This window comes from Dipteris shenzhenensis, chromosome 16 (assembly GCF_047967505.1).
Source record: "Dipteris shenzhenensis isolate YYH24624 ecotype China chromosome 16, Dip_SZ_1.0, whole genome shotgun sequence".
Taxonomy (NCBI): Eukaryota; Viridiplantae; Streptophyta; class Polypodiopsida; order Gleicheniales; family Dipteridaceae; genus Dipteris; species Dipteris shenzhenensis.
The window spans coordinates 9,434,154-9,456,627 of record NC_141611.1 but is presented as its reverse complement, the minus strand read 5'-3'; the positions used below and the strand labels follow the sequence as shown (position 1 = coordinate 9,456,627).

Genomic DNA, 22,474 nt, shown 5'->3' with positions numbered 1-22,474 from the left:
AAATGCAAGCTATGGGGACAAAACTACAGCAACTAAGAGAGATGCAAGGAACACTAGAAGGGGCACACAAGGCAATGGAAGAACTGAAATCTGAGAATGAGAAGCTCAAGAAGGAGATAGCAGCCTTGTAGAAAACCATACAAGGAAAGCATGCTGAGTTTACACAGGAAATCACCAAAGGGAAAGCAGATATGCTACAATGGAAGAATACCCCCTATGTCAGATGCCAAAACCTTGTTCACCAAGATGGGAGTCAACCTCACATGCGAGACAGCATGGAGAGTTGGCAAAGCTGAGGCTCCAACAAGACCCCTTGTAATGAAACTCCATATCGCAATGGACAGGTTTACCCTCATGAGCATAAGGGCAATATTGAAAGGGACAAGAATATACTTGGACGATGACCTCACATTGCTACAACAGGAGCATCGAAGGGAGGGAATGGTGCATGTTATGGCAGCAAGAGATGCACGTAAACGGGCTGCCTACAGAGATGGAAAAGCGATTATCAGAGAGAGAGCAAAAAGGGATGGAAGGGAAAAAAGAGAAGAGGGGGAGAAGGACAATTGCAATGGTACCCTCTGGTCCAATCCTGGGTGTTTCTTGGAAACATGCACCGACAGAGACACAATCTTCTACACAGAGACCCATGAAAGCCCGGAAAGATGGCTGCCGACAGTGACGGGATATATCTACAAATCAGCCCATAGACCAGATACACGTCTGATTTTCATTGCACTATGTTACTTTCCCCCAGACAATCATCTTATGCACGAGAATTCACCACTATAGAGCACAGCCCAAATGAGACTATTCATGATGACATCATAGAGCTTTTTAGATAGGAGGACACTCTCCTCCTTGGTGACTTCAATGCACGTACTGGAAATAGACAAGTTGGCCTGCTAGATTTCGATGATGATTCCCTCATAGAATTGGAGATGTATGCATCAGAGAAGTGGGGATAGTGAGGCAGTCAACAGATGCAGATGCACTAGTGACAGCATATGGGAGACATCTACTTGAGTTGGGAGCTATCCATGATTTGATCATATATAACGGTTCTCTAGAGATGGCCATTATCTGGTGGGCTCACTTGTTTCCCACGTGGCGGGGGAAGAAGACTACCGGTTGGGTCCACTAGCTTTTGCATCACAGTTACACGATTTTGTTGTGCCTCCTCCACTCGGTGCCGACCACTCATACCTTGCCATCTGTATCTTGGCCGCCATGCCAGTCATGAGGAGGGCCCCCCCCGCACCCACTTGAGTTCAGATCCATTTTGATTGTGCTCTTGACCCAGTATACATGAGCCACTTGGCCTTGGAGCTTCCAACCTTACCTGGAGATGGGATGGACCTCGCCCATGCCTCAGATACCCTTGTCTCAGTGATCCAAGAGGCTGCCACCAAATCCTTTCCCACAACTCGATCTGCACATGTCCTAGACGAAAAGATGCCCCAAAACCCTTGGCTTGACGACGAGTGCAAAGAGATGAGAGCCCACCTCACACGTGAGCAAGCATTGGCACATTTGACTTCACCAGAGGCACAACGGATCATACGCCGAGTGAAACGGTGTAAGAAGCCATACACAAGATGGATGAGGTGATTGGATCCTTTCTCGGAGGGGATTCTACTACGGGCTAGGGGCTCTTATTGGAGGGAAAGCCGCCCATTCCCATCATAGATCCAGCTGTTTGACACACATATGCATGCTCCCTCTATGATGTCCCGTGTCAAACACCACCTGATATGTCCTCTATGCCGAGACCCACCACATGTCACTTGTTTACTGCAAAAGACGTACGGGCTGCCCTTCTCCAATTTCATAACCGGAGATCACCAGATCATGAGGGACTACGCAGTGCGCACAACACTTTGCACGTGAAGGATGTCTTGACCCCGGTTCTAGCGCAGCTGTTCTATCATGCCGTATGCCATGGCTTCCCACCTACTTGGAGCACTATCACCATAGTACCGATACACAAGGCAGGAGATCCCATGGACACTGGGAACTACCGTACTCTTATGATTGGCCACACTCTAGCTAAGATAGATGGGTCGGTACTAGAGAGGGAGATCAGCATCCACACAGAGGATCACGGGCAGTGGGCCCTTGGGCAGGCAGGTTTTCGGAGACAGTACTCCACCTTGAACCACATCTTCTCCTTGAGGGCTATCATTGAGGAGGCGAAGTTGAGGCACCAGAAAGTCTACACTTGCTTTGTAGACTTTCATAAGGCATTTGATATTGTCCCACGTTCCTGCTTGATCTAGAGTTACAGGAGTTGCAGCTCCAAGGGGGTTATGAGTCTATATCAGTCCGTCAGAGGTGCTCCGGGAGGTCTATCAGATTGGTTTGAGATTACTATTGAGGCTGCCCTCTCTCACCGACTCTCTTCAGGCTCTATATTGATGAGATTATCCTTTGTAGATCCTCTAGGCAAAGAGGGTTCACTTCTAGCTAACCTGATGGTGCAAACATTGTTGTACGCAGATGACATGGTCCTCATATCATCCTCAACAGAGGGATTGCAGAAACATCTAGAGGCTCTGGAGATGTTCTGAAAAGAGAGAAACTTGACAATTAACCTTCGAAATACCAAAGTTATGATGTTCAATACCTCACGAGAGTGTCCCATCACCATAGCTTCAGTAAGATGAGCCAATGGAGATAGTGCAATCTTACACATATTGGAGGTAGTGTTCATCGGGCTAGGTTTCACGATCACCCATGCAGGTATAGCATGACTCGCACGAGGGCAGGGTGCTCTGGAGGACCCTCCGATGAAGGGTTGGCTTTGTGACATCCTGGTGAGACCGACTGCCATGTATGCATCACCTTTCTGGGAGAGTGGTAATTCAACAGAGGGGGAAGTGATTTGAGAGGCTACATGTGACTATCTAGGATGATTCGGAGTAAGCCCTCGGTCCCCTATCAGATTATACAGGCAGAGTTCGTCATGACCCGTCACCCCTCTCTAGGTTGATGCCATCTTTCAAACAGTGACATTCCTCCACAGAGTCTGGGCCTTACCCTTGTGGAGATTACCGAGGCTAGCATTGGAATCTTCCACGTGACTGGCAGACGGCGGTGTTGATACAACACGATACGCACAGGTATCCACATGGTTTGGTAGACACGGCATTCAGACGGGCATACTTCCCCCCTTTCAGTACATCGTCGATGCACCACCTGAGATGATTCCACGAGATAAGCATATGGTTGGACCTCCTCCAGCTTCATACGTATAGGGATTGGGGGAGAGAGGAGTTCCCCATCAAGATCCAGTTCTACCATGACCACTTCCTGAGGGTCTCGTTATTAGACCTCACTGTCTCGAGGATAGGAGAGTCTCACATGCACTGAGGATCGCCCTCAGACAGTTGTGAGTCTCGTCACATCAGCTAAGGATTGAGGTAAGGAGAGCTGCAAGCATACCCAGAGAGCAGAGGATCTAAAAGGCACTAACACTACAAGTGCCTTTATTTATGCCTACAAGGCACATACCATGGTTTATAGGACATCACTAGAACCACCAGGAGATGGCCTACAAACCCCCCTCCATGGGATGGGCTGAAGTACTCTGGAAACATCTCAGAATACCTAAGTATTTTCTGGTCATGGTGGCACATGTTCATCCAAAAGGATATAGCCACCTATGAATGTACAAGGGATGTTAGATCATGTAACAAAGGGAACCAAGTGTAAAGCCTGTCGAAAGACTTCGAACTTGGGGGACGAGGAAGTGCCTTTGTAAACATATCTGCTATGTTGTCCTATGTGGGAAGATAGGACAACTCTATGTCTCCTGCTGACAACCGCTCCCGAACATAATGATAATGAACTTCAATATGCTTCGTACACGCATGAAACACTGGGTTATGCGCAATGGCCAAAGCACTCTGGCTGTCAGTGTAGACAATAGTGAAGGATGTCTGGCGAATACCAAGATCTGTAAGTAACTGTCTAAGCCAAACACACTCTACTGTAGCGGTGAAAGCTGCCCTATAGTCAACCTCACAGCTAGATGTGGCAACTGTTGATTGCTTCTTGCTTAGCCAAGAGATACATGAATTGCCAAGCAAAAAACAATTGCCAGTATGTGACACTCTGGTGTCGGAACATCCTGCCCAGTCACTATCCGTGTAAGCATACATGGTAAGTGAACCCTAATCACCATAGAAGAGGGCTAAATCCTGAGTGCCTCTGAGATATCCTGAAGACTCTCTTCACTGCCTGCCAATGCTGTGAACTGGGCATGTGCATGAATCTACTGAGCTGAGATACTGCATACTGCAAGTCTGGTGTGACATAAATAAATAAGGCATCCAACAGCCTGCTAATAAAGAGTGATATCACATGGTGGGCTCCCATCATGAGCTGAGAATTTGAAGCCAGGGTCCACTGGAGTAGAGATTGGCTTGCAATCCTCAAACTGAAAACGATCAAGGAGTTGTCCAATATACTTGGACTGAGACATCATGATACCCCCCTCAACATGAGCAAACTGAATGCCCAAATAATAATGAAGCGGTCCCATGTCTGACATGTCAAAAATCTGCTGCGAATCAGCCTTGAAAGCTGCAATTTGCTGAGTATCTAGGCCCGTGATGAGCATATCATCCACATATAAAATCAGCACTAAAAAATCAGATCCACTCCCACGGACATAAAGAGTGGGTTCTGTGGGACTATTCTGAAAACCAAGGGATAGTAAGTGTGCATGAATTTTGGCATACCATGCCCTGGGTGCCTGCTTCAAACCATAAAGGGCTTTTCTAAGCCGGCATACCTTATTTTCAGAATTAACAACCTCAAAGCCAGGAGGTTGTGTGACATATACTTCTTCCTGCAGATCCCCATGAAGAAAAGAAGTTGGTGCCCTTGCCAATGATGATGGGCTGCAATGGCAATGACACATCTAATGGTAGTAATCCTGGATGTGGGAGTCTTCCTGCAGATCCCCATGAAGAAAAGAAGTTGGTGCCCTTGCCAATGATGATGGGCTGCAATCGCAATGACACATCTAATGGTAGTAATCCTGGATGTGGGAGCAAATGTCTCCTCAAAGTCAATGCCTTGTTGTTGGGCATACCCTTTTGCAACAAGATGGGCTTTGTATCGATCTATGCTGCCATTAGATTTCCATTTTAATTTGTAGACCCACCGGGTTCCAATGGCATGCTTGCTGGGAGGGAGATCTACTAATTCCCATGTGTCATTTTTAGCAATGGAATGTAGCTCAGCTCTCATTGCATCCATCCACTCTTTGCTGTCAAAAGCATCTTTATGGCACAGAGGCTCTTCATTGCAAGCTGTAGCAAGGAGTGCAAACTCAAGAAAGTGACCATGCTGTCTATTCCCTGATCTTGTCCGGGCAGCAAAAGGCTGATCTTGTTTGCTGTCCCTCAATGTATCAAGAAGCCATCTGGGAACTTGCCTTTGCTGTCTATTGACAGCTCTTTCTTCAATGATTGCATCATGAATAGTGCGATCATTTTGTGCCGGAAGAGAAACCTGCAAATCAGCATGAGGTAGTGGTTGATTATTGCTTAGTGGAGGGCCTGCAGGAGGCTCATGTTGTTGGTCAAAATCCTCTTCTGACGATGGCAGAGGTAACCAACATTCAAAGGCATCAAACATGTCAACATCTGGCTTAGCTTTGCAGTCCACAAGAGAAGCTGAATGTTCAGCAAAGATTACATCTCTACTAACAATAATCTTCCCAGTATTTGGTTGATATAACCGATACCCTCTGCTCTCCTGGCTGTAACCAATAAATATGCATTTGATTGCCTTGTCATCAAGCTCATGTCTCAATTGAGATGGTACATGAACATATGCAAGAGACCCAAAAACTCTCATGTGTGAAAGTGAAGGCTTCCTGCCTTTCCATGCTTCATAAGGTGTAACAGTCTTCAATGCCTGTATAGGTGATCTATTCAGCACATAGTTGGCACACATCACTGCATCAAGCCAAAATTTATTGGGTAAACACTTGGCCTTAAGCATGCATCTAGCCATCTCCATTGTGGACCTGTTTTTCCTTTCAGAAACAGGATTCTGTTGAGGAGTGTAAGGAGTAGTGCATGAGTGAATAATGCCCCGTGAAGACACAAATGCATCAAACTCCTTAGACGTATACTCTCCCCCCCTATTTGTGTTGAGGGTGACAAGCTTGCATCCTGATTCATTCTCAACCATGTTCAGCCACCTCTGAAAGCATAAGAAAACTTCAGATTTGGCTTTTAAAGGATATATCCAGCAATATCTTGTGAAATCATCAATGAGAGTCATGAAATACTTGTACCCCCCAATGGCATTTGTCCTCATTGGGCCACAGACATCACTGTGCACTAGCTGCAATTTCCTTTGTGAGAGTATTGGACAATTCTTTAGAAAAGGAAATCGATGCATCTTACCCAAAAGACAACCCTCACACACATGTTTGGAAACTGTGTGAGTTTGAGGTACATCATTTGCCATTTTCTGTAAATGTAGCTTTGCAAGAGCTCTATAATTGAGATGGCCCATTCTCTCATGCCAAAGATGAGTTTCAGCAAGCTGTGAATCTGAAATTGCAAATGCTTCAATAGAAAGTGCAGCTGAGTGATGATCAAGGTGATAAAGCCCCTTTTGCAGAGTGCCAGTGAGAACTATGGCATTGTCATCACGAAGATCATAAACTAGGCATCTGTAGCCATCAAAAATAACTCTGAAACCTAAAGCGGCAATTGCTGGAATTGAAATCAAGTTGACTTCAATTCCACGCACAAAAAGAACATTTGTCAGAGTAACAGGATAGCTTGAAATGGATGTGAGCTGCACATCTCCAATTCCTTTTACAGCATATGAAGCATTATTAGCACATGTGACAGTCCCTCCTCGAGGTGCATCAGCTAAAGAATGAAACAACTGTCTGCAAGATGTGACATGCTTGGAAGCACCACTATCAAAGTACCAGGACTGAGCATCATTAGCAGTAAAGAATGCATCAGCTTTGGAGGGATCAAATGAGAAATGGACAGCCCATGCCCAATCATCCTGAAGAGCATGTGCATGTGAAGCATCTTCTCACTCATGGTATTCAATAGCATGAGAGGCATTAACTGTCAATCCTGCTTTCTTTTTCTCCGAAGCAATGCGCTTCCTGCATTCTAACATGTCATGTCTAGGCTTGCGACAATAGTTGCATCTTTTCTTCTTTGACTTATCTGCTGTATTTTTAGATGCATAGGAGGAATTGCAGCTGCTATGTGCAGATTTTGGCTTGCCCATAGGCTTCGAAGCCTTGCCTCTTCCTGTCTGCTGTGAAGCGAATGCATGATCAGGAATAATGGCTTGTCTATTAGCTCTACTTTGCTCCTCCTGCAAAAGCAAAGTCACTAGCTGATCAAAAGAATAGTGGTCTGGATTACCCATGGCCACTAATCGAAGGGTTGTAGCAAACCCTTGATATGTATCTGGCAATCCATTCAATGTGGTACTGACAAGCTATGAATTTGGCACCACCTCATCAATGTTGGCAAGTTGTTCCATGAGGTCATTGACCTTTGTCAGGTATGCATCCATAGAGTCACCTTCATTCATGCTGACTTCCTGTAATTGCCTTCTCAAATATGCAACACGTGCCTCATTGCAAATCTGACATAGAGAAGCCAATTTATCCCAAGCATCCTTTGTTGTCCTGCAAGACCGGATGTGTGGAATAATGATTCTTTTGCATGATAAAGCAATACATGAATGTGCATTTGCATCTCTTGCATCCCATCTTGACTGTTCCTGAGTTGGAAGAGTAGCAGCAGGAGTGCTAGAAGATGAGGCATCAGGAGGAGTACCCCCTGCAGAGGGACCAACAGTAGAGGCAACCACTGTAGCATTGGCTGGCCTCAAATCAACCCCAGAAACAATATTCCACAAATGCTTTGCAACAAGAATATGTTTCATGAGATAAGACCACATCGGATAGTTGGTGCCATCCAACTTATCATCTTCACAAAGAACTCCAAATAAATCCTGATTGTTCTCAGCCATAGCAAATGTGATACCCTGAAAGAGACCTGAAAACCCAAAAGCCTCAAGGCTATCACTGCAAAAAGCTGGCTATCCAAAAATGACAGCAAATATCTGCAAATTTCCGACCTAGATCGAAGGGCAAATGTAGATCTGACCCAAATGTAACTATGGCAGGCAATGTTCACTGCAAAAACAGCAAATCTCACAAAAGCCCCAAATTTATTGAGGGCAAATGCAGAAAAGCCCCAAATTTTTCTGAAATTTTTGTAAATGTGACCCAATGTATGCAAATCTGACTCAAAGTCTTGCAGAAAAGACTCAATGTCTGAAAATCTCACTCAATGTCCTGCAAATGTGACTCAATGTTCTCCACTCTGTCCCAACGTATAGCAAACAACAAGAGATTGCAAACCAAATCCCAAAGCCCCAATGTTCTTGCAAGAAATTGCAACCAAAGAAGGTGAAATGAACTGAAAGCCCCAAAAAATACCAATGTCCTGAATGTGACCTTGTACGTGCAACACCTGTATGGAGATCTCGAAAGAAGTACTAGCTGTACGGACAGCTCAAGTACATTGTACATCAATTGTACTGATCAAGTACATCGTACGATGTACGGTGTACGGCTGTATGGCCGTACGTTGTACGGAGATCTGAAGTATTGCAATTGTACGGAGGCTCCCACGTGCACGTACAGAAGATGTACGTAGTGCAATACGACGATCAGTACGGCGATGCAGGTACTGATCTGTACTGTGGTTCTAGTACGGAACGGGCATGTACAACGCAAGAACGTAAGAAGTACTGTGTACGGATCAGGTACAACGTACAGCACAGGTGCAACGTACGAAACGTAGGTACGTATTTGGCTGTAGGTACAGTCGTCGTATCATACGACTGTATGGATGAAGGTACAACTGTACGGATGAAGGGCAGTGAAGTTGAAGAGAGCTGATGTGAGTCCAGGTGCAGGAGGAGACGAGTCAAACCTAGCTCTAATACCACTGTAGGATCGAATGAAAGAGAGAGAATGCATGTTGCAAAAGAGTCGATAGATTAGCCGTCACATCAAAACTAGGATAATAGGAAAAAGAGAAGTACAAGGTACAAGTACCTAGACCTAGGACTAAGTGTCCTAGGTGTCATATAGGACTAAGTGTCCTATGTGGCCTAAAAGGCACTAACACTACAAGTGCCTTTATTTCTGCCTACAAGGCACATACCATGGTTTATAGGACATCACTAGAACCACCAAGAGATGGCCTACAAGGCACACGCTCCACATGCGGCAAGGAGAGTGACCAGAGCACGCACGATCGATTTCAGCCTTCCTTAGAGAAGACCGCTGAAGACGAGGCGTCACCCTTGACGTAGCCAATCGGATACAGAGATCGAGGAGACCACACCCTCTGTCGCCCTGAGAGACAGCTCGACAGACACTGATACGAGAGCTCCTCACATCCCATCAAAGCCACCAGGGTACCTGAATATATAGAGCCTGGGCATGTACTAGGAGTATTAGCTCTGAGCACCTAATACTATTTTGCTATTTTGCTCACTAGTTTAGCACTTTAGCTTTCAATAAGGGCCTTAGTGAGCCCTTTGCTTCAACCCATTGCGGCTTGTATGAGTTACATTTGGTCTTGTACTTTGTCTCATATGCCCGCGAGGCCTCCTGCAGACGTTAATACATCTCTCTCTCTCTCTCTCTCTCTCTCTCTCTCTCTCACACACACACACACACACAGAGGGTAGACTCCACCCAGAGTGTGACCCCTAAATTTTTCCAGCCAGATACCACAGCCCAGCAAGCCCCAGTGAGACGGTATAGCCAAGGCCCGGAGTACTAATATTTCTATGTTTATGTTGCACTTGTTTCAAGTGTAGATGCCCGCTTGGAGGCTCCACTCATTCAGCTCATTGTATCTGGTTTTTAAATCTCATAGAATTTGCTCTTTTGAATGCTTTTAATAAATTCTCTCTCTCTCTCTCTCTCTCTCTCTCTCTCTCTCTCTCTCTCTCTCTAGCACGCACGCACACACACACACACAACCCACACACTCATGAAACATACGCAAGTACGCACTGTCAATGAGACGTGAGATTCTCGACCTTAGGGTAATTTACGGTGACTACCATGGCCTTTTGATGAATTAATTGTTAAAAGGCCACTTCAGTGTAATTAATTCCATGGGCCAAGGCAAGGGACTGAAGGTTAGAGAGGGGTTAAAATCCCACTGCTAAAAATAGCTCCATGGGCCATGTTTCGCTAGCTAGCTTGGAGAGCAACCACAAAAGTTGAAATGTGCTTTCAAGGCTCGTTAGACAGAGAGAGGCAAGTCACACACTAGGAAAGGGCCCTAGGGCTGTTCTAACAAATCACCTTGCTGATTTTTGACCACGAGGGCAATCCGTGTGCTGTTTGAGAGCTGCCAGAAGCTCCAAAACAAATTCGTTTTTGTGCTAGGAGCCTCAAGAAGAATTCGTTTTTGTCATAGGGAGCCTCCAAAAGAAATCGTTTTTCAGCCAGGAACCTACCAGGGAATTTCGTCTTTCAGTCAGGGACCTGCCAACGAATTTCAGTTTTCGATTAGGAACCTGCTAGGGCAATTCGTTGTCAGACAGGGAGCAGCCACGGTGATTCGCAATCCATTGCAAGGCTGCCTGGTGCAGCCAAGAAGATTCGCCATCCACTATGAGCTGCCAAGGATTGCTAGAAAGGATTGGCCTTCAGCCAGGCGTGCTCTAGATTAATTACACCTACTTTGCGAGGCCAGTTTTTGGGTATGTGTTGCATGCCAGCTCCGGACAGCAGGATATTGAACCTTCAGGAGCTTTTGCCATGTTACCGTGTGCCAGGAACAGCCAGGGTTGGTTGTTTTGCTGATCTTTGCCATGCGAGGACTCTTTTAGAGCTGCCAGGACAGACTTGGTTGGTTTCTATTTTGCCAGGACTCTTTTAGAGCTACCAGGACACACTTGGTTGGTTTCTATCCTGCCAAGACTCTTTTAGAGCTGCCAGGATAGACTTGGTTGGTTTCTATCCTGCCAGGACTCCTTTGGAGCTGCTAGGTTAGAATTGATCAGCCAGATACCCGATAAGGGTTGCCACGGAATTTTGCGCTAGACTGGGATGCCTATCTGAGTCATGAACTGATTGCATAGCAGGACGGAAGTGCCTGTGAACTGAATGTTTCATTGGCTTGTTTTGGACAGTTGCAAAAGCGTGCCTTTGCGGTAATTTGGTTGCCTATTGAGTAAAGATAAAGAAATACCAAAAGGGCACTAAGTTTTAGGGCCAATCTGATGTCCGGCTTCACGACAGGGGCAATCTAACTCCTTGTGTTTATTTGTAATTATTTGTTTCGCTGTTATTATTTTCTGGTTGGCTGTAATAATTCTCTAAGTGGCTGACATCATGGTATTTGCTGGTTATATTAATTGTTCACCGCCCTTTGGTGTTCTTGAAGGCCGGTTTCACACACACATTGTGCACCCATGGACTTTACTGTATAGACTTGAAGAAGATCTGCAGATTGCCTCAATGGGGAGGGAAGTTGGGCCAACAAACAACAGTACCTGCAATGCGACCGCGTGTTTGTCTAGGGTCTATCAAACATATATGTGGTATTTTGGTCCTAGGATTGCTCATGAAACATGTTTTGTGGTAACCATGCTCCAACGATAATAAGATTTATAGTAGCATATAAGCATAATCTTGGCAATGCCTGATACAAGCCAATATAGTTGGGCCCAACTGGAGATTTTTTCTGACATGTGATAGATGGCCGCATGGATTGGTGCATTTAAGTGAACTAATTCTCTAAGGCTTCATAAAACACTATATTTATCTGGATGAATCCAGGAACATGCCCGAATTCGTCCTCTGAAAAGAGTCCATAATAAGAATGAAGACTAAGCCTAAAAGCAGATAGTGTTGACTCAATATGTATCAGTAAGAAGAAACACTTTTGTAAAATTAGAGGTCCCACACATTCAAGCTTTCCATTATGTCTTGTCAAAACAAAAAAAAGTGTTCTTTACAGGCCTGAAGTGATTTGACTGAAGTAGAAGCTTGATTTGTTGTCTCCTTAATGATGTATTTCATCACTAATGCCAATACACTCATCACACCTTATACTAAATCAACTTCAATCAAACAATTATCTACAAATCAAGAGAGTAGTGGAAACATTTTAAGTTACACACCTACTGCAGTCGGATCAGATGATTCTAAAAATTCACGAAGTAGCTCCTGATAGAAGTCACTGTCATCAATCAGCTCAGGGTCACCATCTATGTCCTGTATGCAAATCTCAAACAAATTAGCACAGAGTGCAAATACTTGTATACTGCCTGCATTGATATGTCAATGATCTCGAAAAAAAATTGCCAGCTTACAAGAATAGTAAGTGTTTTATGATAAACTCTCTGATGATGCAAGAGAGAACATGTATCATGAGCTATAAAGCACAAAAATAAAAACTTATGAATACAATTAGAAGCCATGAAGCCTTTACATTATGAAAATCCACTGAATCATAAGAGAGGCTAGCACCGAAGAGCAGAGCGACTAGATGGAGCCATTATAGCTTTCATCGACTCTACATAGATGCATTTTCACTCTTCCCACATGATGACCCGTACAGAGGCTGACCCGTAGAGAGGCTGATATTCCTCTCCTCTTATGGCAGCCATTTTGAAAGCTTGGAGCAACTTCAGAAATACTCTAAGGAGAATTCCCCTAGTTTCTTTGGAATAGATTGATAGGCACCCGGTCATGTGGAATGATAGTGTACTCGATGAGCATGGCAGACCGCCAGGCCAGTTACATTATATGCAATGGTCGAGATGGGAGAGAGGCTCTGCCTCCTCTACAGGATCCTTGAAAGCTTTCAAAAAGCTTTCGGAGCACCATACATTGCAAGTAGTAAGTCATCTCAAAGGAAGTGCACGGAGGATTCAGCATATTAATGTAGATATTCTAGTGGATTGGATTGAGACCGATGATATGTATATTTCTTGTTCCACCTGGATGGGAGCCTTCTCGGGTTTGGGCATCCCACTTCAGGTTATTGCTTTGCCACGATCACGCAAGGATGCCTTGGTTTTTGATGTCCAGATGGGAGGCAGGCTGTCTAGATCTTCAGATGATGTTCTTTTGGAGATTGCTTTCCAGCTTATCAAGGTCATTGTTTTTTTGGAGTACGGCTCAGATTCTCAGTGGTACCTAGACACTCACCCACTTCTCTTGGTCTTGGGTTCATGCAGATTGTGGCTCTATGGTGGGGCACCAATAAAGTATTTGCAAGGGAATGGATTGATGAAGGGTATTGAGACAAGGGCGTGCCCTTCTTTCGTTACGCTGTAACTAATGCTAGGAGGTATCACATCAGTTGCAGAGGCTAGAGATCTTCTAGAGCTCCTCATTGGGAGAATTTTCACATTTCTGCTGATTTGCAAAAAGTTTTTTGGAGGAGACTCTGGAAATCCCATAGGAACAGAAAAATCACTCTGTTCTTTTGGCTTTCTATTCATGGTGAGATTGCAATTTATTTGTGGAGATCCAGGTTTGAGGCGAACTCTACGTGTCCTCGCTGCAATGGAATCAGTTCAGCATTGCGTATGGGACTACAGACAGGCGAGGATTATCTGGAAAGGGATTGCTAGGATTTTCAGCACCTTTGCCCACCACCTTTTCTTCATGACCTGGGGTTCAGTTGCTTGGCTTTCCCTTTCAAGTCCTTAGGTATTTTATGAGAGGCATGACTCTTCTTCAACTTTCTCAATTCGACGACATTTAGTTGAGTCATATCCTCTCGATGATGTACTATTTCATGCATTGCATGTTGTTTTTCCGCTTTGAGCTTGCTCTCGCAGGTGTTTTTCATACTTAATAGAAGTTTTTTTCATGAAGAAAAAGAAATGAGAGGTATCCATAGTTCATCTCTAAAAGTTTTTTCATTATGTCATGTCTTGAAGTGGGAGGCACTAACCCAAGATTGAAACCAAAACTAGCATGGACAGTGGTATATCCATGAGACACAACGTGACTTAGTGTTAAGGAGGTCAAGTTAACCTAGGGTCATGTATCCTAACCTTGGGATAGTTAGGACATGAGGTACCGTTGGTGTTTCATTTGGTATCAAAACACTTCTATCGTTGGCATGGAATTGTTTGCTAGATTTCTTTGGATTCTTGTATGTAGTCAGAATCTATGTATAGGAGAAAAAGATAGGTATTTGATGCATATTATGTGGATATGCCAGGTACAAACTTCTATCGTGGCTGTGCATGAACAGCCACCGATTTGATATGGTGTTGGTATTTTACTTCATGTTGATTTGTCTCATTTTCAGTTTCTGACGTCGTACTGCATGAGCAACCACTGATGGGTTCTGAGAGAGAATTGTTGTAATACGCTTGGATATGGCTGGTAGGTGGATGGCAAATTGACCAGTGATCTGGTCTAGTTGTAGAGAGCTACTTGAACAGGATATATTTTGCTGATTGTCAAGACTTGTTTGGGATTCTCATAGTGAGCTGTAAGCAAGCAACTGTGCATGTGCTTGCTTAAGTCCACACGTACACCCACATGTACTTTTAGTTTTGCTTCAGTTTAGGGCAATTTCACTCCACTAGTGCATTTTTATTCCTCACGTATTGTGGCAGGAGTTAATGTTTATGTGCATACTACCATGGCCCGCATGCACACGTTGCATGCATGGAACGTGCTACATATGACACATGCAACATGCATGTGCTAGATTCTTTCCAACCAAAGTTTAATGGTCGCAAGGGCATGCAGCCCTGCATTCACTATGTCCTCCCTTGCCTACTAATTGTCTTGGACCTTTGCTAGTACGGCTAGTCCCTTGTGTCTAGCCTGCTGACTACATTGCTCTCTCTATATTTGACGTTAGCAAAGCTGCGAATTTGTTCCTTTATGAGTCGCTTGCCCTCCATGTTGTGTGGATAGCTCACTAAGGAGGCCAAAGGCCACAAGCTTGAGATCTTCCAGCTTGAACTGCATGAAACTCCAAAATTTTTGAATAGTGTGCTCTCTCTCTCTCTCTCTCTCTCTATATATATATATATATATATGATGTAATGATTTCTTACTTGCTGTCCTGTGCATGCTTTGTTTAGAACAGCTAGCAAAATATCATTATGGAGCCAGTTCCTCACAAGGGAACTCAGCCCTTGAATGCTACTAGACCTCTGCACCACCTCAGGTGCAGGTAGTCCAGATACATGCTCGGGTGCTTGCAAAGTTTAAATCAGCACATGCAGGCCACGCAGCAATAGGTCTTATTGCTGCCACAAACCCAAGAATTCCAGCGTTCACACTAGGATACCCTCCTTTTCTCCTAAGGTGTATTTAGGGAGAAAAAGGAGAATTCACTGGAAGGTGGGAGAGACAGTTTACCATTACAAACTATCCTGCGTATGGTTGCAAGATCTTAAGGAGAAGCCCTCTGCAGCTACGTCATGGAGTGTGTTTTGAAGCCCTCAAGAAGAGTTCCTCCTGAAGCCTACCAAGTTCGACAACATTCGCAAGCTCCAGACCCTGAAGAAGTGTGGAAAGCCTCTGGGTTCCTTAACCCAGGAATACAGAGAGATCTCTCCTAAATTCCCTTACTTTAGCTAGTCGTCTGTAGTCTTCCAAGACTAACAAAATGGGATTACAAGGAATAAAGTAAAGACACTTGATCAAGCCATTCATTTTTTGCGAAGGTTATGACAACTCTTTGGCTATGAAACACAAAGATACAATGCCAAGCCCGAAAAGTTAATTCAGGAAAGCAGATCGCAGGGCCCCTTGCTAAAAATCCTTGAACCATTTCTCCAACACAGGCTGATGCTCGACCTAAAGAACTTCACTTTAAGTGCAACAAGCTTGGTCACCTATCTAACACATGCCCTTTGAACCGTGGTAAGGGCAAAGAAGTTGCATTTGGTTGATTCTAGCATGAATAAAAGTTATCCTTTTCACATTGCTTGATGTCTTTTCTTTTCATGACACTTGAGAGAAATAATACTCCAATCTTCATGTGTTTATCCACATGGTGGGTCGAATTAATAGGCATCCAATTCGAGATTTGTTTGATGATGGTAGTACTCATAATTTCATTGATGTTTCCCTTTGCAAAGGCTATGTATCCCTTAATCTCGGTCATCGAAAATCAGGGTCTTAGGAGGAGATAGATTCAAGACTACTCTCTATTCAAATGTCCTAGCATGTGCATCATTTCATCCTACAGCTGGCAGCCAACAAAGTTGAGCTCCACTCCATCCAAGATGTGGAGAACAAAAATCCCTCTATCGGGTGGTCCACGCTGCCAACTACCCCTAATGATCCCCCTTTAACCAAACAAAGATAGTTATATGGGACTGTCGTGTAGTTCAGGGTCCTAGACATAAGAACTCGGCAGGAAGGCAGGCACCTTGGCATGAACAGGAGCCCTCAATGGTAGAAGAGGCTATTGACAGAAAAGGGGTCAGTTTTGTGCAGGGCAACGAGACTCTCCCAAAGTGGGCTCTGAGGGAGGGAGCCAAGTAGGTGGGGCTGAGGGGATGCCGCAGTAGTTTCCAGGGCCAAGGATGATTGGATCCAGTTTAGCACAAAATGTGTTGAATCCCCCCAAGCATCCCACTTAAGGATACTCCCATCATAGTGTGTGCTGCGCTTGTGCTTATGAGATCCCTGCTGTTTGCTAGTAGCTATGGTGGTCTTCCCAAGTTTGTGTGGCTGAACCCACCATTTTAATTGCTTGCTGAACTATGCCACAATGTCTGTAATTGATACCTTGGTAGAAAATATCCTCAACCACTGCTCTACATGTAAAGGATCCCCTTTTACTGCTGCTTTTTACTGGTGATGGTGAACAGGTTGAGCAACAGTGACTTAACTTCATACTCTTGAGACCTCATATTTTGCAAGTAACTTTTCCTTTATGCCAAACTTGGCACTGAGAGTTGTTACAAGATATAGCCCAGAAGAGAATAGGTCTATAGAATGAAATCCACAAAGCTATTGCATTACATGCAAACCAATTGGCCCTGCCACTTTGCAGTAGATATTTAGACTAGAAGCAATGATAACAATCCCAAAAATCCTGGCTTTTTTATATGTTAACAAATGCTACATGGTACCTTAGTGCTTACATCTGTCGATGAGATAGCATCATGTTGTCTGTCCATGTTCTCTTCGGGCTGCGCAATTCAATCAGAGGACACGTAACCATCATTGAAATAGTACAACTAGAATAATGAAAATATACCGATATCAGATCGATTCTCAAACAGCCACTACTGCAATACTTTGGGCATAAGAGAGTTCATCAAATATTTACCATCCCTAGTATATTAACAAAGTCCCGCTTCAGCCACATCCTCTGAAGAGAACGAGAAGGATCTCTCATGTGGGCGTCAATTTGTTTTGAGATACTCTGCATCAATGAAGCCATGAGCCTCCTGTTGCACTTCCACTACTATTGAACAATCATTTGTGAAACATAAAAATTTTAAGGGCAACATGACAAAGCAGATTCAAAGCTAAACCTGGTGGTTATGTAAACGTCCAGACAAGAGAATATTCTTCGCTTTAAACATTCCATAATTTCTGTCTACATACCAAGATAGTTTCCAAATAAGGAGACTTCAGCCCAGGTTTATGTCAGTCACCACAACAAACAAAGTAAAGGCTGGCTATGGAACCAAGATATTTAACTTGAAGTTGCTCCAGCTTAAACACCAAGAGAGTCCACTCTAAAATATCTTTGGAAATATATTTGACAGTGCATCATGTGGAATACAACCTATGATAAATGCGTTCAGTGCTAAAATCTACACACATTACACATGGAGATATTTGGATTTGTATAATAACGATCTTCGAGAGCTCAACAAGGTACATTGTTTTGTGAATCTCCATGGAACAGGATTTGAAGATGTGAGGCAACTGTTGTAGTCAATATTATACACAAATTAACATGCACAGGGGAGAAAGAAAGAGAGAGAGAGTTTATTAATTTTCTGTAAGAGACAAAAATGACTGATGAGACAAAAAGGGGTATACAATGTGGTCAAAGGAATAAGGCATTTGCAGATGGGATATGGCTGTGATATCTACACCGAGTTAGAGGTAACCTGTAGACTGAGAAGGCAGGGGAGAGCATGAGCATGTGGTGACATCCTCGAGGTAGAGGTCTCCCCTCACAAGAGCATGTGACCACCTGTACTAGGGAGAAGAAAGTGCTCTCAGTAGAACTGAGATTTGTCCTTCAAGTTGGGTGGAGTCCATGTCATGGTCACCCAGATTTATGGTTAACAGACTTAGCTGCTAGCAAGTATATGATAGATTGGAGATTTGGTTTCAGTCATTAGAACAGTCCAATGACTGCAAAGAGATCCTGTTAGACCAAATGGTTCAGGCAATATTTGCAGAGTTTTGAGGCCACTGGGCTATCCAAACTATATTCAAAGGAAACAAACTTGAGAATCCATTTATACAAAGACTTCGTACTGAGTTTTGTTGGCACTCCGGAGGTGAAGGGCAGACTCAGCCATGACGAAGGCTAGCATTAAACGAGAAGGCTAATCAAAAGGTAGTCCAAAATCTTTTCACTCACACACACACACTTTCTTTTTTGGTGAAACTATTAACATCATATTATGAAACAATCATTTTACAAAATGGCCAGACTCCAAAAAAGAGCTATTGCCCTATCCATCAGAAACAGTAAGGAAAAGCTCAATGCAAGAGACATCCAGATCCTCCTCATGCAAGGCATCATATAAGGACTGCCGCAATGAGGCCCGGAAGAACTCATAGGGGTGCTGAAAAGGAGAAGCTAGAAATGCATGATTACGCTGTAGCCATAGGGTCCACAACGCCTAGTATCTAATCCAATGAAAGAAAAGAGAGTACTGGGACAAAGTAGCTGGTAATCTGACAAATATCCAGAAAAACCTCAAGAACCTGTGTGCCGGAAATCTGAGAGATAAAAATAAGAGATCCTGTCCAGAAGGTCCCTGGAATATGGACAAAACCACAGTAAGTGCTGAATACTCTTAGAAGCATGATGACATCTTGGACAAAGAGGAGAGGCGATCCTTCTTTGAGCCAATTTTACAACCACCGGAAAAATACCCCCACACCCTTTTTTTTTTTTTTTTTTGGGTGAAACCAGTAACTATAAAATTAACATGAAATCAATGTACATGACATTGGACTCCAAAAGAGAGCCTAATGAAAGAACTCAAAAACAGTGAGAGAACACTTCAAGGCTAGTAGCATCCAAGTCCCTCGCAGCATAACTATCATATAAAGATTGCTTGAGGGACATTCTGAAGAAAGCATATGCCTGAGGAAACTGTTGTCCCATCCTAGTACTAAGACTCTACAATGCCGAGACCAGTCACTGCCAACAAATTGCAGTAGTGTACAGCTCGGAGAGACAAACTTATATACTGCAATCTCTATTATGATGGATATGGTAATTTGGGTTTGCGAAAAATCACATTGATTCAACGGGCCTACTGTTAGAAAAGTAGAGGTAGGTTGCTTGAGGCCAACACTACTCCGCAGTGGAAGATTCACCCCGAGATTACAAAATACTAATGCCGAACACAACTCACTCCATGTCCTTATAGAGAGAACATTTTGGTGGAAGAGAAGAGATGCATCATGACAAAAGTTGTGAACACAAGAGAAGACCAAAATGTGTGTTCTATTGATTGTGAGAGAGAAGCCTCTCATTTATAGAGTGGGAGAGAGGGTGGCCTAGATCATAGGCACCTCTCCTACATCAAAGGTAATCAGCCCTACATCATAGGGACTTCCTAAATCATTGGCACCCGCCGAAGAGGGCACCTTCTACTGCATCATCACCTGTGCCATGGTCCTAGATAGCACTAAGTGTGCTTCACACACACACACACACACAAACATATGACTGTACTAATGCACACATGCATCTTAGAGCAAGCCCTTGATCACAAATGTCCCAACATTCAAATATTCAGCCAAACAAATCTCATTAATAGAGGTAATGTCCAAGTACAAAATATAGCCAAAACCGTTACAACACGTTCAGCAAACATGCAGTAAGGTAAGCCACTAAGAACATGCTCTGCTTGCTGATGCTTCTGCTGTAGACCCCTCCTAGGTCACTGGGTGTCCCTGATGGACTTCAGTAGCTGCTCTAGATTGAGCACTCCTAAATGGTATGCTCTGATGTGTGTTGCAAACAAAAGCCCGATTTCATGCAGTCCTTATTCTCTCCTACATGTGTAGCTCTGCACCTAGGACTGTTCCAACTATCATGGACTCAGGCTCTTGCTCACCTTTTTGTGCAACACATTATGGCTCTTCTCCTGTTTTGACTGCAAACACCTGCATTTAACACGGGAGCAATTATTTACAGCCCAAGAAAGGCCACACGCTCCCCAGTCATTCACAAGCGTTCATTGATCCACTGGGATACCCAAACAATGGGTGAAAGCATAGCTGAGCTGCCACTAGTGCTCAGGAGCACAAACAATATCTGCAAGCATACATTGTGATATCCCTACCAAGCAAGTCTCTTCAAAAACCAGCCCAACGCTCACTGGCATTCTCTAAAAAGGATAAATGCAATGGAACCACCAACCAACAGCTCAACCAAGCTCATTTATGAGCTATTTGCACACCCACATGAACCCAGAGCATGCCCTGCATACATCATGTAACATGTTAGGCATTGTGGGCTGCATTTCCCCAAATACATTGCCTTGCATCCGTTGCATCCAACGCTGAAAACAAACAAGGTAATTTCCAAGCATTCCTTGACCATCATGAACTTGACCAGCCATTGCTTGAAATACTGAACCCCCACCAAAATACCCTGAATAATAAAGGGTTGGGGAAAAGCTTGCTGCCCTTGATTTAAATTCTGAAAATCAGCCCCTTGGCCATGCATAACCATACCAGGACCTTGAAAGGGCTGCTGGCCTGAAACTCCCTGTGCATTTGGAATTACTGGAGGCTGTCCAGCCAATGGATTCACTCCAAATGGCTGTTTTTGAACCCCACTAGGCTCCCCTGAATGAGAATGCTTCTTATTCTCCTTGGACCTCAAAGAAGTGTGCATAACCTCAAGGAGCCTTCGGTCCTGCGTGAGTGCTCCCACAGCGCTCACTATCTGTGTCTTAAAGATAGCATCGGCATCCTCTGCGTCCTGAGCCTATTTTGACCCTTTTGAGTGAGAGGCACTCACACCAAAAGCATTTACCACTTGTTGTGCCTCAGCATTTTGGTCAACCTGGGAGGCTCCCTCATGCATAGATTGCTCTTCTTGGTCATCATGGGAGGACTGCCCCTCCATATCCCAATCATTATCTGTCAAAGACATATTTGCTAATTTCTTCTTGTTGTTATCGAATTACAGAAAACAACACTTCACTAGAGACAATCAAAGGCTCACCTCCTTAAGAAAGATGGCGATGTTCCACCAACGGAACCATGAAACCAGCCTCAAGGCTAACAAGAGGATGGTAAAACACTAATGAAACAAAAGCCTTCACAAAAGAGTACTCAGCAAACACTCCACGGATAGATAGGGGGAGCTAGAGCACTCCTACTCAAAGTACAAGACACAGACTGCACCCAAAGCCTTGGCACCCCTTTCGGTATTTCTTTATTAATTGAAGAGTGCTACAAGGAGATTACACAGTGAGTACCAACTCACTCGCATTCAATGCTCTCCCTCACACAATAGGCATCAATATCACACGCTCCCCAGTCATTCACAAGTGTTCACTAATCCATTGGGATACCCACACAATGGGTGAAAGCATAACTGAGCTGCCCTCGGTGCTCAGAAGCACAAACAATATCTGCAAGCATACATTGTGATCTCCTTGCCAAGCAAGTCTCGTCAAAAACCAGCCCAATGCTCACGGGCATTCCCTAAAAAGGATAAATGCAATGGAACCACCAACCAACAACTCAACCAAGCTCATTCATGAGCTATTTGCACACCCACATGAAACCAGAGCATGCCCTGTCAAGCTGAAATGTGCTTCCATTCAGGCACAACCCATATTCAAAGGGCAAAAGAATGGCTGTCGTACAGCCCATACAACCACGAAGCCAGCACTTAGAAACCAAAGGCCATTAAGCAGCCCAAATCCCCCGTAATTCTCGTGCAAACGCTGCCGTTCAAAACCGTAAAGCCCAAGTTGATCGCCTGTACTGTTCTGTATGTACACTTACTGCCATCATTAATGACCCCGTACACTCGTAGGAAACCGTACAGCCTGCCATCATTGCTTTGTATGGTTCGTACACACCCGTACCATACGGCCGCCTTTAATAATCCCGTACGGACTGTCCGAACATCAGCAACTGCCTTTACTACTCCGTACAAGTCTGCCAGCCCCTTCAAGGCTCTTCCGTCCTCACGGA

General features: G+C 44.2%; 1 protein-coding gene across 3 annotated transcripts in view; it reads right to left on the bottom strand.

Annotated features, from left to right (window-relative positions):
- The window catches only part of LOC147892520 (rRNA processing protein-like protein), a 101,693-nt gene that overhangs the window by 7,659 nt on the left and 71,560 nt on the right, over nt 1–22,474 (bottom strand). For 2 of the 3 annotated variants that reach the window (XM_087387143.1, XM_087387142.1), the window contains 3 exons: nt 17,379–17,474; nt 17,179–17,238; nt 12,232–12,325 (listed from right to left, as the gene is read on the bottom strand). In XM_087387143.1, coding sequence (XP_087243269.1) covers nt 12,232–12,325; nt 17,179–17,238; nt 17,379–17,474 — 250 coding nt within the window. The remainder of the gene's footprint in view (nt 1–12,231; nt 12,326–17,178; nt 17,239–17,378; nt 17,475–22,474) is intronic. The other variant, XM_087387144.1, reaches the window with a different exon arrangement.